Genomic DNA, 18,041 nt, shown 5'->3' with positions numbered 1-18,041 from the left:
CAGGTTGTGCCAAACAAATGAAGAAACAAATGAAGTATCCATAATGTGTTAGTAAATTGTATCTGTAAACTGCATGTTTCATAAGGTTTTTCCCACCTCTAGTCTGGTTTTTTCAGGATGAAAAACCCAAGTTTCTACAAGGGGAAACCATTCAACCTGCATTCAGGGCCAATTAACCTTTAACACAAGAGTGAAAAACACCACAGAAGCTCCTCCCACCATGAATGTAACCCAGGCCTTTCCCATATGGTGTAACAGAACAGTGATCATATCCACTGTGCCTGTGCTTAGCTACTACAAGAATCCATAAATAGAAACCACAAAAAATAAATTCATTATTTTTGGTAAATCACTCACTAATCTATTAATCTCTGCATATGACACTAGAGTGTTGGCTCTCATACAGAATCCACCATCCTTCATGGTATAACCATAACACCGGATATTATCACCATGGTAGCAGTCATCTAAAGTTCCCCAGTGATCATTCCACGAAGACATTTCCATAATTATACTTTTTTCTTCATCCTCTTCAATAAAAGAGCAAATATCTAGAAAAAAAATATAACATACATGTAATTAAACTAGAATGTCATTAAAAGTATCAAAAAGAAGTAGAATTTTTATATTAATAAAGTTTTATGGTTCGTATCTGTTCATTCTAAAACTTTCAAAGGTAATTTTTGATCAGTCAATATGAGATGATTAAATTTGATTTAATGCCTATAACATGTACTGCATATTAAAATTAAGATTAAATAAATAGTGAATGATATAACTAACACTGGTACGTTCAAAAAGAATCATTCGGCAATGGCCTCTTTTAGGTACATGACAATTATTTTTTTTGCTGAAGTACTTTATGCTGGGTCTGTTTAAAAAAAAAAAATAAAGAAAAAAATTTTTGTTTATATTCCACCACAAATACCAGTTGAGGAATTTACAATAAATAATGAATACAATCATTCAGCTCAATACAATGTATTCAGCAGTCAAGCAGGCTTGAACTATAGTCCACTCAAAGAGCATGTGCTATTCTCTCACTCCTGACCACTCAGTTACATCACCTTTAAATTCCATATTATTATTTTATTTTATATTGGTGCATTTTTAATATCTGCTTTATTGACATACATATATGTGTCAATATCTGCTTTACTGATCATATGTATACAAATTTAGAATTAAATGCTGGTTATCTAACATTTAGAAGATCACCACTGGTTTGAATAGAGACAAGAATTCATCTGGAATCCATTGCTTTATATGGATTCCTCCAAACATGAGGTGGATAGTGTTTTTTTTTTGTTGTTGTTGATGCTATATAAGCTTGCTTTCTTGCATCATTTTCCACTACTAACTATGATTTTTGTCTGACTGCATTATGTGGCTTCTAGTACTGTTGTTATTTGGTTTTTTAGGAGCATTAGCAACTAAGGCCATATTGCTCTGTGAATATGGCGGTGGTCATTCCCTGACCTTTCCACATCCTCCGTATTTGGTGGTGACAGGCTCGAACCCCAGTCTAATCAAGAAGCGTGTGCTACACACTGCTGCTCCTTCCCACCTGGCTACGGAGGCACCACTCTTCTTCTAGTACTCTGCTAACCATTGTTACCGTTCCTATCACCACCACAAATGGAGTAATTTCTTCTGCTTGCACACAAGAGGATTACAAACTGCCATGCAACTACAGACCCACTGTCCTGAGTTGCCTGCATGCTGTGCCTTTGGAAATGGATTTCTTATTGTCTGCTGGTAAAAATTTTGGTAATTGCATTGCTGCCATCCAATTTTTGTGCACAAAGTGAGCCACTGGCTGAAAACTCTGTACATTGTTTGCATCAATACATGGGTGAACTCTGGTGCCTCCATAGCCAGGTGGGCAGGAGCAGCAGTGCGTGCACACGCTTCTTGATTAGACCGGGGTTCGAGCCTGTAACCACCAAATACGGAGGATGCGGAAAGGTCAGTGGAATGACCACCACATATCTCCGGAGCAATATGGCCTTAGTTGCTAATGCTCCTAAAAACCAAATAACAACAACATGAGTGAACTCCACTACTCATAATGATTCCCATAGAGCACTAGCACCTGTGATGCTTATCTTGAGATCAAAGATGCCACCTGCTTTTGCCATGGCACTAAAGCTCTTCTTGTAGGTCTGTTATACCATAGAATCCAGTATATTTAATTATGAAAGCTGACATGCAGATATCGAAAGGTGGATTCTCTAACTGGTAAGACAGACTGAGTGTCTATATATGCACACTGAGTGGACAGAACTCATGGGATACCTACCTAGTAATGGGTAGAACCACCTTTCGCTCATATAAGGGCAGTTGCACAGCGAGGCATTGAGTCCACTAGTTCACGAAACCATTCCACAGGTTTTTCCATCCACGCTTGCTGCTATTTGTTATTTGATTTTTTTTTTTTTTTTTAGGAGCATTATCAACTAAGGCCATATTGCTCTGGGATATGCGGTGGTCAATCCCTGACCTTTCCGCATCCTCCGTATTTGGTGGTGACGGGCTCGAACCCCAGTCTAATCAAGAAGCGTGTGCTATGCACTGCTGCTCCTTCCCACCTGGCTACGGAGGTGTCACGCTTGCTGCACCACTGTCCATAATTCCATCACATTACCGGGTGGAGGATCCAAAGCTTGAATGGACCTTTCCACAGAGCACAAAAGATGCTCCACAGGATTCGTGTCCAGTGAACAGAGAGGCCATTCCATGGTGGAAAAACTGCAGAATGCTCTTCGAACCATGTTCTAGTCACCACAGCTCTGTGGAGAGGTGCATTGTCCTGTGGGTGAACGATAACCACGAAGGGATACAGATGGTCTGCAAGGAAGGACACGTAACCTGGACTGTTCAGAGATGAGTCTTGACACAACAGAGATCCCAATGTATGCCAGTTGAACATACCCCAGACCATTATCGACTGTCCACCTACCTGAACAGCTCCTTGTTGACATGACGGTTGCATAGCTTCATGCAGTTTCTGCCAGATATGCACCCTCCCGTCCACTCAAAATAACTGGAAATGGGACTCACTGAACCAGGAGACCCATCTCCAGTCATCCAAGAACCAGTGCCGATGTTCTTTCGCCCATTTGAGGCATAGAGTCCTGTGTCATGGTATTAGCAATGGGACTCTGGTGGGTCGGCAGCTCCCATAACCTACTGCAGCTAATGATCGCCTGATGGTCTTGGTAGAGACGTTTCTGGCACATCCCTCGTTGAAGTCAGCAGTGATTTGTGCACCGTCGCTCTCCGCTTGGCTGAAACAATGAGAGGCAGACATCAATAGCCACATTCATCCACCACCTTTCTCTGCCCACAGTGCTGTCCACGGTGAGATGTTATTCTGGAAATCGCATATTCCTGATACACTCTTGATACTGTCGAACAGGGATAGTGCAATTTCTGTACCACTCTGTGATAGAGTGACCCATGCATCAGGCACCCACTATCATTCCTCTTTCAAAGTCGGTTAACTCATGACATTTATCCACACTGACAATGAATTACCGTCTACATGAATGCAGTGATGCAGCATACCCATATACCTGCCAAGCGGTGGGTTTGTCCACTAGCGAGAGAGGTGACAGCGTCACGTTACCCAAGAACTAGATATCCCATGATTCTGTCCTTTCAGTGTATACAGTGTGTGTGTGCGTGCATGTGTGTGTGTGTGCGTGTGTGTGCGTGTTGTGCATGCGTGTGCGTATGTGTTTAATTTAAACTTCAGCATGAAATTCCAAAAGTGTGCTATTTCGAAATATATCAGCACAATTGCATTTAACTTACCTATTTTGCCACTGTGCGAATCTATTATTGCACTTTGTTCCATTATCTGATTTTCTTTCCTTTTATGCCTAAACTGTTTTCTCACTAAAAGAGGAAGAAGTTCTCCTTTTATTGTAGAGATACGTCTAAAAAAATGCAAAATATATAAGAGGTGGCACATGCATATATGTTTATATACATCATAATTCATCACAAAAAAAAAAAGAAATATACTTTACAATTCCTCACCTGAAAAAGTTTTAAACTGACCTTGATTAATGAAGGTCAGTTTAAAACATCAAGGTCAATTTTAGATTTGATTAATCTGAGAACTGCAGATTTGATCAATCAGATTTTTAACAGATGGCATTTCTCAGATCTGTGATGGAATGCAACCTGGACTATAAACTGAGGTTAAACAGGAATGGACTCAAGGAAAACACAACTATATACATTTTTTTTATAAGAATTGTTTTCTACTCTCTTCTCACTTTAATATAGATTAATTATTATTTAGAAAAAATGCTCATAAAACAAAGTGGATAGGTATCTTTTCTCCAAAAACAAGTGTGTCACACACATGCTGCCCTATTAATACCACTGATCAATTTCAACCAGAAAAGATAGTTATAAAATCAACAAAAATCACAACTCTTACAGAAAAAATGTATACTTTATATTAAAAAAAAGACTAGAGTTCCTGAAATGATATGGCCATCCCTGTTACTACACACCAGTGAAAAATTTTAATATTAACACTATTTTACTAATTATATACTGAACGAACTGCAATCACATTTATTAAAATATGGCAAGTAAGACACAATCTGTATTCAAAATAAATTAAAGTTTTAACTTCAAAATCATAAAACGTCTAATGAACAGATTAATGTATCTAGACCCTTTCAAAATTATGAAGGGTAGGAAGACTATCTAGCCTTTTCTCTTTCTTTTGTGGCACAATTAGAATTTAAGCTGTCTAGTGGATGATGCAATGGCTTTTTTTTACTCACAGCAGAATGAACTTTAGCACTGCACTCCAATTATACCCTAAAATGATAATGTTCATATGTTATCGTATGAATGCCAGTGGATCAGCAGAAAGTTGGGATCACATCTTGTTTCATTGTTCCCTATATGATCTCAGACTTCATGCACTTACTAATTTTCAACCAGGACAGTAGCCATCTCTGCTTCAAAGCTCGGAGTCACATCTGATTCTTCAGGCTTTCACTCAAGGCGTATTTTTGCAAAGGCTTTCAGTGTCGTCAGATCTCAACACGATACAGCACAATGGCCCTGCTGATGAATAACTGGTTAGATCTCCTTTAGTAATTGTTGAATATGTAAACTCACATCCTCAAGAAGTGTAATTTTTCCTCTGGATTAGGCCCACAGACAAAATGAAGTGCTTTTTTTTTTTTTTTTTAGCAGCACCACTACTTTCTTTCTTTTATGTCTTTATTTATTATTTTTAGCAGCACCATTACCTTCTTTCTTTTCATTTTTATTTTATTCTTTTTATTTATTTTTTTTACCTTATTTTTATTATTTTCTTCTACTTCATTTATTATTTCATTTTTATTCACTTCTTTTCCATATCTAGGAAGTTTATCTAGACTTCCTAGATATGGAAAAAAAAAAAAAAAAAAAAACACCATGGGTGTTTTTTTTTTCCCTCTGGAATATGCCCCCAGAGGATCCTGGCCTACCTTCTGGCAATACCAGGTGGGTCAGAGTCTCTTTTGAGATAGTATGTGCTTTACACGGACTGGCCCACCTTCCTGTGGTGTGGACGAGTATCCAGAATCATCTGTCCAGGTGACTGATGCTTATGGATATCCAAGCGGCCAGAACAGAACAACAGAACACACATATAATACACACAAACCTACACCAATCACATTTCTGGCCCTTTTATAGTGGTACTATTCTTCACAGAGATATGAGGCGGAGTTGGACTGACATTCTAGGAGCTGCCCTTTACATATACACATGTCCATGCATGCTAGTGGGTACACATTTTTATTTGTTTTATTGCTTGTGTTGAGGTTAGTTTATGTACTTGAAAATTAGACCAAAATGTAAGTATTCACTTTTAGCTACGAATTCTAGACTTTTACTTTTCAAGATAATTATGAATTTTCAGAACATTGAGGATTTTTGGAATGCTTTTATTTCTCAATATTCTGAAAATTACGGCATGCAGAATGTGCTCTCTCAAATATAGGTGGAAGTGAACATGTTAAAGGAAATAATAATGTGGTGAAGTACATCTTACACCCCTCTACTGTGTGCCTAACATTCTCTTTTGTTTCAAAATGAGATTTCGTAGCCTACATTAATATATTCATATATATACATTTCTTTTAACATTCTGAAGAATTTAGAATACTCAATTACCACGGCACATTTTAATGTCTGTAAGTAAGACAATATCACCCACAGTGAATAAATACAACACTTTTATTAACTAAATATTTAAACATATTGTGAACGAGCAGGAAGATATTTTAATTTAGTCACTGGAGTTGATCTCAGATAACAAACCTGAACTAAAAATGGCAAACAAATAAGGGCAATCAATCAAGCACATAATTTTTCTCTTATGGTATCACAAGTGTAGATCTTACAAAGTCAGATACAAGGTGTGGCAATAAAGTTCCTGGACTAGTGTAATAAAAAGAACACAAAGTGAAGGAGCTGAAAAATGGTTTTATTTTTATTCAAAGCAATCACCACCTGGTTGAATGCCCTTAATACACCATTCTAAAAGTTTCCAAAAAGAGTCAGTGAAGGCATCCAAAGAGATGATGTTCAGTTCAGAAGTTACATTTTTATGTCCTCAAAATCCTGAAATCTCTTTCCTTTGAGGGCAGTTTTCTCCTTGGGAAAGAGGAAGAAGTCCTCTGGTGCCAGATTGGGAGAGTAGAGTGGATGGGAGATCTGTAAAATGTCATGTGTCATCGGAAATGTCTTCACGACACATGAGAAATACCTGGGAGCATTGTCATGGATTGAGAACCAGCTACCGTTCTCTTGAAATTGCAACCTCACCTGGGAAATACACTTCAATAGCCTTTGAAGCACCCCTACATAGAATGCACCACTGACTCTCTCCCCTTTAGGTACAAATTCTTTATGAATCACACCCTGTTTGTCAAAAATCATGATCAGCATCATCTTGATCCTTTTGTCTACATCTGTAAACAAAATTTTTTAGGCCTTGGTAATGATTTTAAAGTCCACTGCATGTTCTGGAAGATACAAATTTTGCACAGACCTTCCTTTTCCCTAAACCTTCATGCAGAATTTGATGGATTGTCTCCTTCATATCCAACTCATCAGCCATCATTTTGAGGGTCAAATGACAATCTCTTGCCACAATCTCCTAAACTTTTGCAACTCTATCCTCATTTCAAGAGGTTGACAGTGCACACTTCTTGGGTCATTGTGAAGATACTCACATCCATCTCTGAACAGCTTATATCATTCAAACAAACTGGTACAACTTAACATTTCAACACCATAAAACGTATGAAATGTTAAAAACTTAATGAGCTTTTAACATTTCATAGTTTCTGTTGAAGATTTTCCCACTTTAAAGCAAAATTTGATATTCGCTCATTGCTCCATTGCAAAATCATGACACAGAATGTTAACACTACTAACAAAACTGGTTGTTACTTGCAACTGTCAGCCTACTGGACAATCTCTGTACCACTATCTGTTGGAGGAAGTCTGAACTACAATATACAATGTCTGTTCATTTTTCAAACTCATCAAACATGATAGCAACAGCACCAGTCCAGAAACTTTATTGCCACACCTCATATATGCACTAGAATATGAAAACTGTTATAAGCTGCCTGCCTATCAACCTATTACTTATATGACTTGTAATGCAATCCTTAATGAGTTAAAATATGTCACTGAAACTAGGAATTAATTCTAAAACAATGAAGCAGAAAATCAAAGTGAAAATGTTAAACTTTTTAATAGCAAATAACTGAAGTCTTAATGCATCAAGAAAAACTGCAAAATACTACATAATTTTTATTGAGCAATTTTTCACAAAATTATATACATACTCTTCAGCTGCTAAATAGGTCACCAATCCCTTCTTCATTATATACAAGTGAGCATCCACAAGATTGTTACATACTTGTATCACTGGATATCTATAACATAAAAATTTAGCTTTAATAAAATTTTTTCTTCCATTTTCATTTATAAAACAAAATAAAGTTTCAGAATTAATCACCATTGTAAAATATAATTATTCTTATAGTACAAAAGCTTCCATTGTACATATTTTACATACAATGACAGCTTTTCCAAAAAAATTTTAATTTAAGTGTAGTAGTATAAAATACATACAATTGTAATTCACCTGTATATCACTCTTTGCAGATATATTTCATGCAGTTCATATAATTAATAAAATTGTCATGACAATTTACAAATTTACAAATACAACTTCAATCTAGTTTACAAACTTCAAATTTTCGATTTAAAAAAAAAAAAAACTTCAAATTACAAATACAGCCACTCCCCGACTTATGCAAGGATTGCCTTCCGCGGAATTCTACATAAGTCGGAATTTCCATAAATGCTTATGTAGCACTCACAAATTTGATTGAAGCAAAAAAGAAATGTTCGACGAACATGTAAATAGAATTATTTATTCAATTTTTTTATCTCATGCGTAGGAAAAATTACAAAAGTATACAAAATTACAAAACTTTCAAAATTATAAAATTACAAAAAGAGAGAGGAGACAAGCATAACGTCAGCAAGTTTTACCTTTCGAGCATTGTTGCCAGAATTAACTCTCCAGCTGATAGGCACACCGCTGCGGAAGTTGAGGACTGTGGATATTTAGAAGAGGTTTTTTCCAACACACTTATTCTTAATATCTTCATAAATACTTCTTGTTTTTGCTTGAATAGCCACTGGACTCAGGGGCACTTGCTTCTAAATCTGATTTTCCATCCATATTATTAATAACTTTTCACCTTTGATATAGCACCTGAATGCCGTTTTGTGATCACTTTGTGATCTTAAATGCGTTGATCCTTTAATACGTTCTTTTATACATGCACTGTCCAATAGTATTCACTATTGAAGCAGCAAGACCTAATTCCGTGCAATAGATGACAAACTTTGTACTTCTTAATTAATCATCTTCATTTCTGTTTCTAAATCAATTTTGTTTCATTTCCTAGCACTTCCCGTTGGTCCCTTCCCTTAACCATTGTAATAAGTAAATAGGAATGAAGAGAAGATTCTGAAAATTTATTTGTTTTTTTATATGATTGAAGATTTCAGTGAAGGGGAACTCATTTCACTATAATACTATAACGTAAAAACCCACAGAATTCCAGTTATCGGTATTATCGCAAATGCAATAAGATCAAGTTTACTACCCATTTATAATACATTGTGCTAACAGAAAAGCCCAATAAACTGGAAAGTGCAAATTGTTTTTATTGGTAGTGATCTCCAGAAATGTGTTTTAGAAAAATATCACAAAGGCGTTCAAAATTGATTCTTATAATGGAACATTTGAGATGAAAGTATAGTGCAATTTACATTATAAAAATGACCTTTTACAAAGATAAATAGCTAGTTATATAGCGAAAATTTCAACTTCCAAGGTCTTGGAATGAATTACCAAAAAAAAAAAAAAATGTGTTATTGGGTTCACATTATGATATTTTACAGCTAGGCCTCGCATAATGCGATATTCAGTTAACGCTATTTGAAAAATGATACCACTTTTCACTTTACATGATGCAAATTTCCAGTTAATGCGATTTTTTTTTTTTTTTTATGCGATAGTTGAAAAAGATTTGAATTGCGCGTTAAGCTTACTGCGAGTCGTACGGTCAATAAACAAACGTTTGCCTGCTGCCCGCCTCGGTGTGTTCCATCAACCATCGGAAGAAGACGTGTTTGTCTCCTGCTAATAAAGTCAATGCAGACTTGCATTTAAAAATTCAAATTTTTAAATGAGCCAGATGAAAATGTTACCGCGAAGGAGATAACGGTAAAAGAATTAGATGAAATCTTTCGTATCGCATAGAACCTCAAACAAAAGGTTTGATGTTCTCTGCGATATTTATTTCGCCAGGGGCCCAGAGAAGATTGTTGCTGGCTATTGGAAATTGATTGATGAAAAGAGAAAGTCAACACTGTTCAAATATTTCCGCAACAGTAATTTCTTCATTGTGTATTTTATGTCAGAGGTTCCCAAAGTTTCTCGGTTCATGGCGCCTTCAATGTCTCAGTAATTTTTTCAAGGCGCACACAGACCAAAAGAAATACCTAACAGTTTCGTTTAGTAGTTAGGTCCAAACAACTTAATAAGAAATGCTGCAACTGTGAACTACCTCGAGCTAGTAGTTCGCGCGGTGTCTGACAGATGTCAAGTATCGCTGTGTTTCCCTCAAAAATTTAAAATATTCCGCAGCACACAGTTTAAGAACCGCTGTTTTATGCAATAAACATTTAATTCCATAATTATTTTCATTATCTTTTACATTATATACAGTTAAAGTTATTTAAAAGATATTTTTAAAATCCTTTATGGACATTCCAGAAGGTCAAGGACCAATTATAATTTTTCCTATTGGTTATGTATGATATTCGATTAATGTGTTTCCGTTTTGCGCGATGCGCTCGCGGGACGAATTAATCACGTTAATCGAGGCCCGCCTGTACCTCCATTTATTCCTATGGGATGCAAAATACATTTTCACGATTTTTTAAGTTTGCATTGGCCAGCAAAAACTTACGTAAAGTTGAGTGTTATGTAAGCCGAGGAGTGGCCGTACAACTTCAATCTAGTTTTTTTATTTATTTAGAGGTGGCAATAACACATGTTATTCACTTAGACATGGTGAACAATCATTGATGCCTAAGGAGAAAGTGATAATTGTAGAGTGTTATTTTTTAGAATTTAAGTGTCCAATCAGATTTTGGACTATGGAAAATCCTAAAATTACCTCTACATCCTGAGAAAGTCTTGGTGTGGTTTGTATTCTCAAAGCAAGGAATAATCAATCAATACTACTTCAACAATTGTGTAATCTCTGCAAGTTACCTGAAGGTGTGAAAAACACTTTTCCCATGCATAAAGAAGACATGATAGCAGCACCTAAGAAGCATTAATAATAATGCCTGTTCTACTATAACCTACACGCAAAATACACAATGTTATGTTTATGTTTGCAAAATTTCATGAGTGAACTGTATTAACTCACCTTGAACTGTATTCATAAGTGTCAATGTCTGTTAGTCAAGTAGACCTGATATTAACTTGTGTAATTTTTTCCCTTTGGGATAACAAAATAAGGGAAAGTGTTCAAAACATTATACCCAATCCATTCCTGCAAAGTGATGCAAAGGTGCTGAGTAGTAAATGAAAAAGCTTGTATGGATTCACAAGAATATCACACCATGCACTGACTTGTGCACAAGAAAATAAACTTTATTATGATTCTTCAATTTAACCTTTACACGAGCGAGTTTGCCAAATGCGGTTAAGCCCCTTATGAAGTATAGCAGCAGGCCCTTGGAGTGTTTTTTCACAGAATTTTGAAATTTTATAAAAATGAAATCTTTGTACATAAATTGGTTAAAAATATTCATTTGTTCTTATTTTGACTTTAGCCTAACACTACAGTAAAATTGTTGTCAAAAATCAAATCAGAATTTTAAAAAATTCATAAAAAATTTTAAAAAAAAGTTTAAAAAATTTTGTAAATAAAACCTACTGTTACTTTTTTTTTATTACTGCAATATTAATATCCTCTACATCTACTTATGAATATTCATTTTATCAGCTTCTGGATCCGAATTCCAGAGAAATTCTTCAATTTCAGCTTTTCTAAGTCACCCCAATCAGACAACTGAGGTCAACAAGTGCAAATGCCACCTCCTCCAATTTTCAAAGTTATTTTTGTGCTGCCATCTATTATAAAACTGTCTACAATTAGTTGGAAATGCAGATAAGAGAAGGTAGCATGAACTGAAAAAATTTTTAAATAATTCATAAATTTAATCCATTAATTCATGCATTAAACACACATTGAAGCAACCTTCAAAATGAAGATCACAAGTACACTCCCAGAGCCCACATGAAAAATGTAGATCTAAAGACATACTCCTGAAAAAGTTAATAAGACTTGAGAGTCCATCATATGTAGTATATGCTAAAAGCTATATAGATTTGAAATGGTGTGATTAATTGACCAAAACTGACCATGTACAAACACAAAACACACTCAATTACAATGGTCTTCATTCCAATAAGGAATAGCAGCCCAAGGAAATTAGAATATCAAAATAAAGCATTCATAAAAAAAATAATAGTAAGTATAATACTATATTAAAGCCTTTTAGCCTGTCCAACAATTACAACAAAAACACACTGTAGAAATGATAAAACTCAATGATAATAAAGAAAACAGGCATAATGTAACTGCTCATGTATCAAAGATTTTTGAAGAATCTCGCTAGTATACCAGTGGAATAATGAACTATATGGAGATGATGGATTGCACCAGCCTGTGACTAGTAATAATAAATGTAATAATTATATTTCAATGTAAATTATTAACAATGAGAGTATTCTGTATATACAGGGTGTTTCAGTTAAACGTTTCAGAACTTCTAAGAGGGGTAGGGTACATCCTGACAACTCGAAATCATATAGCAATGTGGGGTCGGAAATGCTTTCCTGAAGCGGTGTTGTACACAAAAGCACCATAAAGAAAAGAGACCGTAAGTGAGAAATCGTTTTAATAATACATGAAAAGAAGCAAAAGGTACATGGATTAAAGTAAGTGTTCGAAGTTTCTTCCACGGGCTACAATGCACGCCTCACATCTCCGACGCATGGACATCCGAACATTCTGGAATACTCCAGGCGAATTTCGAATTTCTTGAACAAGAACGCCAAGTTAGTAGGATGGATGATTACACGAACGCAGAGTTAGCCGATATGCATTTGGCGTACGGGGCTGCAAATTGTAGTGGGCCAGCCGCACAGCGTTTGTACGCGGAACGATATCCGACGAGGCGTATTCCCAGTCATAATTTCTTTGCAAGACTGCACCAGAGGTTAGCTGAGAGAGGTTCATTTGAAAGAGCTGACAGGGACAGGGTAAGAACAGCACGGACTCCAGCCGTCGAACAGAATGTGCTGCAGCATGTACAGGGGAATCCAAGAACGAGTACACGAAGTCTAGCAAACGCAGTCGGGGTTTCCCATTGCAGCGTCTGGAGGATTCTCCGAGAACAAGACATGCATCCGTTTCACGTGCAGCGTGTCCAGACACAGCAACCGGAGGATTATGCACCTCGTATTGCTTTCACACAGTGGTACCTTGGAAAATGTGCTACAAATCCCCTTTTTCGTGCTGAAGTGTTGTTTTCCGATGAGGCATCCTTCACAAGGGAAGGAATTTTCAACACGCATAACGACCATATCTGGGCGGTCGAGAACCCGCATGCCCGACGTCGTGCAGCACAGATTCGATTTTCGGTCAATGTATGGGCCGGTATTATGGGAGATCACCTCATCGGACCTTACCTGTTACCGTGTCGTCTAACTGGACCTATCTACTTGATCTTTCTGCAGCAAGTATTGCCACAACTTTTGAGAGATGAACAGATTTCTGCATCGACGCAACAGACAATGTGGTTCCAACACGATGGAGCCCCTGCCCATTATAGCGGAGATGTTCGTAACTACCTGGATGTCACATTTGGTCGACAGTGGATCGGACGTGGTGGTCCCGTGCGTTGGCCTGCTCGGTCACCCGACCTATCATGTCTTGATTTTTATTTCTGGGGTCATATGAAATCGCTAGTTTATGACACCCCTGTTGACAGTGCTGAGGAGCTGGTTGCAAGAATCGCAGTAGCTGCCGAAGAAATTCGAAATTCGCCTGGAGTATTCCAGAATGTTCGGATGTCCATGCGTCGGAGATGTGAGGCGTGCATTGTAGCCCGTGGAAGAAACTTCGAACACTTACTTTAATCCATGTACCTTTTGCTTCTTTTCATGTATAATTAAAACGATTTCTCACTTACGGTCTCTTTTCTTTATGGTGCTTCTGTGTACAACACCGCTTCAGGAAAGCATTTCCGACCCCACATTGCTATATGATTTCGAGTTGTCAGGATGTAACCTACCCCTCTTAGAAGTTCTGAAACGTTTAACTGAAACACCCTGTATACTAATTACAATAATCATAAGCATAAAAGAGGAAATAAAATTTCAAAATTTTCTTAAGAAATTATCTATCTCAAAAAGCCAGTGTTTCCAATATTTAGGCACTTACCTCCAATTCTGCTTCTTTTAATGCATTAAGCAAGATGAATTGGGAGAAAAGAAATGAAATAAAATAAATAAATAAATTTCCTGTTTATACTCCAGGATGTTCACATAAGGTCAGAGGAGTTCACAAGATAGAGAATACAAGAACATTATACCATATTTAGCAATCACATGAGCTTGAACTTTTAACTGTAGTATCCACAGTCATTCAAAGCATGTGCACTTTTGTATGCTTGTGCTTGACCACTCAGCTATATGCCAGACTGAAATCCATTCCCCAAAGGTTTCTGCATACATTTCTGTAGAAAACGAAACATAATACCAGTTAAATAAAGTGTAAAATTTCTTGGACTCATTCTAGACAACAAGTTGACCTTTGTAGAACATATAAAACAACTATGAATAAAATGTATGAAACAACTTAATATTCTTAAAAGTCTTAACAACAGCATCTTGAAGGTCAGACCGTTATACCCTGCTCAACCTGTACAAAGCACTAGTAAGGTCAAAAATAGATTATGGGGCACCAGTTTATGCATCGGCAAAAAAGAGCACCCTCAAATGGTTAGATCTGATTCACCATAGTGCTATACGAATAGCAACAAGAGCTTTCCGCACATCCCCTACATACAGTCTCTATAGTGGTGGTTCAGGCTAATGAACCACCACTGTTCCTGAGGAGACAATTGGCACTGCTGTATGCTTACAGGATAAGACCCATAAGAGAACATCCGACTTGGACAACTTTATTCTCACCAAAATGGGAAAACATATATAGGAACTGCAAAAGAGCAAACCAGCCTCTAGGCATCAGACTACAAGAGTTACAGATAACACATGACCTCAAAATAGATAATGTTGCAAATCTAGGAGGACATATAATTCCACCCAAAGATAAACCATCCCACAGCTTATGAACTCTTCACACAAAACTAAAATAAAAATACTTTACCAGACATCAACTTTCAACAACTGCATGCAGCACATAGAATGCAATATGCAAATGGTTATCTATTACGTGCAAAAGAACCCCCAAGATGCCAAGTATGCAATACTATCCAAACAGTTAAACAAATACTTATAGAATGCCCAACATATGAAAATGATTGACAACAAATTTTTTCATCGTTATATAAAGGAAACCAAAACATCACCCTTAAAGATCTTTTAGGTGACAAGGAACATGTATCAGATATTTTTAGATTCATACAAACAATCAACGTATACCATTTACTGTAAATAATAATATAATACCACAGAAATATTTAACCTTCTTACGATCGAACATACTATAACAAATGAACTAGTGCCCTATGATCTCCGTTGTCAATGTGCCAATAAACACCAAAACAACCAACCAACACAAAGGTTCACCTTTAGGTGGAGGACTGTTGTTTCCTTAGCAGGCCATTTCATTCATTAGCACAAAGTGAGAAGTTGTAATGAGGAACTTTCAAATCTTCATCCTCATGCTGATTGTGAAATAAAGCTTAGAAGAGAATAGTTTAATTGACCAAAAGAAGTGTGGAGAATAGCCTTGGATAAATGTAATTATGCAGCTTTCGGGGTTGCAAGTAACGTATTTCAAATTCTAGCTCTTTGAAAATTCTGTTGGTAATCTAACCTTTCGTATATTCATTTTGCACTTTTAATTTAAAAGTTATTGCATGGTATAGGAAGTGTGATACCACTTCCTATACCAGGCAATAACTAATGATTCAAAGCATCTTAAATGTAGATCAGAGTGTGTAATCATAATAATTTTGACATTATTAATTTGTGGTTTGTGGTTTGTATTATGGCAGTGTGCTGATAATTCTGTCTGTGACAAATCACCCCTTAGGCTATTTTTGTGGCTGTTAGGCTCTTGTGCCCAACGCTACTTCCATACCAAACTAAAACAAAGTGCTTGTGTTTCAAAAAAAATAATAAAATTTTCATTTATACTTCAGAATAACCATATGGTCTGAAAAGAAAGGTCACAGGAGGGAGGGGGATAGAGAGAGACTGGTGACTCCGTAGCCAGGTGGGAAGGAGCAGCAGTGCGTAGCACACGCTTCTTGATTAGACCGGGGTTCGAGCCCGTCACCACCAAATACGGAGGATGCGGAAAGGTTAGGGAATGACCACCGCATATCCCGGAGCAATATGGCCTTAGTTGCTAATGCTCCTAAAAAAAAAAAAAAAACCAAATAACAATAAATAACAACGATAGAGAGAGAACAAAAAACAGAAACATATTTAGTAGTCACTCAAAAGTGTGTGTACTTATGTACTCTGCTACAGCAATAGCATCAAGCACATTTCATTTCTTTTCTCCCACTTCATCTTATTTAAATGCATTAAACTAAGTGGAACTGGAGGTGTGTTTTGTCTAAATATCAGAAGCATTGGTGTTTGAGATATATTGGTAAAGTCATAAAACTTGAGGTGATTATCCAAAAAAACCCATACATTAATTTCTTAATAGATTTGATACTAGAGAGCTATTAAGTGCTCGATATTTCCTATATTCTATTATATTATTATGAATCAACAGGGCTTACCTTTGTTTTTGATATAGGAAGCTTCTTTTCCAACTCTCCTTGTCCAACTCACTACTAATTCATGGGGAAGGTGATATCAATTTTGCAAGACATTGTCATAAAATTAGATTTTGGAGGTCTAAACTGGCTAATAATTAAGAATCGATTTTTTCTTTTTGGTGCTGTGGCCGGAATTTGAGTTAAATTTAGGGGTCTAATAATTGGATATGGGGTGGGGGGTGGGGGTTATTCTCTACATTCCTTAAGTCGGACTAGAACTTTTCGGGGTGTCATGTTCACAGGAAGAGAGCTACTCACAATTAATCCGAAACTTTTGTCTTATGTTGTAGTGTTAGTTCTTTCTAACAAAGAACTAACACTACAACATAAGACAAAAGTCACCTTTCTAACAAAGAACTAACACTACAACATAAGACAAAAGTTTCGGATTAATTGTGAGTAGCTCTCTTCCTGTGAACATGACACCCCGAAAAGTTCTAGTCCGACTTAAGGAATGTAGAGAATAACCCCCACCCCCCACCCCATATCCAATTATTGTTGTTTGTTGTTTGTTTGTTTGGAGCATTAGCAACTAAGGCCATATTGCTCCGGGATATGCGGTGGTCATTCCCTGACCTTTCCGCATCCTCCGTATTTGGTGGTGATGGGCTCGAACCCAGAGTCTAATCAAGAAGCATGTGCTACGCACTGCTGCTCCTTCCCACCTGGCTACGGAGGCGCCCGATCCAATTATTAGACCCCTAAATTTAACTCAAATTCCGGCCACAGCACCAAAAAGAAAAAATCGATTCTTAATTATTAGCCAGTTTAGACCTCCAAAATCTAACTTTATGACAATGTCTTGCAATTTGATATCACCTTCCCCATGAATTAGTAGTGAGTTGGACAAGGAGAGTTGGAAAAGAAGCTTCCTATATCAAAAACAAAGGTAAGCCCTGTTGATTCATAATAATTAATTTCTTAAGAATATTAAATTAAAAAACTAAGTCAAGCTTTTTAACTCAAAAGCAAGATGCTCCTATTAAATATGATTCATTGAAATAAGTGAAGTCACTAAGGTATAGTGAAAAATATATTTTTGATTCATTTAAAATTCAATAAAACCAATAAATCTATTATAATTATCACAAAAACTAATACAAGTATATATATCTTTCTTGTATACTCATGCTACTGAGTGAACTTTCCACTGATATGAAACACACAAAACATCCAAATACAAACACTAATGGAATAATGTAGAAAAGCTTCTAATTAGTGAAGATACTGCCATTTTTATGGATGACTATGCCACAAACAATCATCATCAGTCCCACTTAATAAAGATCTACGAGATCTAAAGAAAT

General features: G+C 36.5%; 1 protein-coding gene across 1 annotated transcript in view; it reads right to left on the bottom strand.

Annotated features, from left to right (window-relative positions):
- Positions 1-18,041, bottom strand: part of eIF2Bgamma (eukaryotic translation initiation factor 2B subunit gamma) — a 64,280-nt gene that overhangs the window by 39,744 nt on the left and 6,495 nt on the right. The window contains exons 4-6 of the mRNA XM_090373766.1: positions 7,890-7,979; positions 3,820-3,944; positions 358-551 (exon numbers count right to left, since the gene is read on the bottom strand). Of these exons, the coding sequence (XP_090229892.1) occupies positions 358-551; positions 3,820-3,944; positions 7,890-7,979 (409 nt within the window). The remainder of the gene's footprint in view (positions 1-357; positions 552-3,819; positions 3,945-7,889; positions 7,980-18,041) is intronic.

This window comes from Mastigoproctus giganteus, chromosome 5 (genome assembly GCF_048544385.1).
Source record: "Mastigoproctus giganteus isolate SK-2022 chromosome 5, ASM4854438v1, whole genome shotgun sequence".
Lineage (NCBI taxonomy): Eukaryota > Metazoa > Arthropoda > Arachnida > Uropygi > Thelyphonidae > Mastigoproctus > Mastigoproctus giganteus.
The sequence above is the reverse complement of the archived record's forward strand: the minus strand, read 5'-3'. Positions and strand labels throughout refer to the sequence as shown.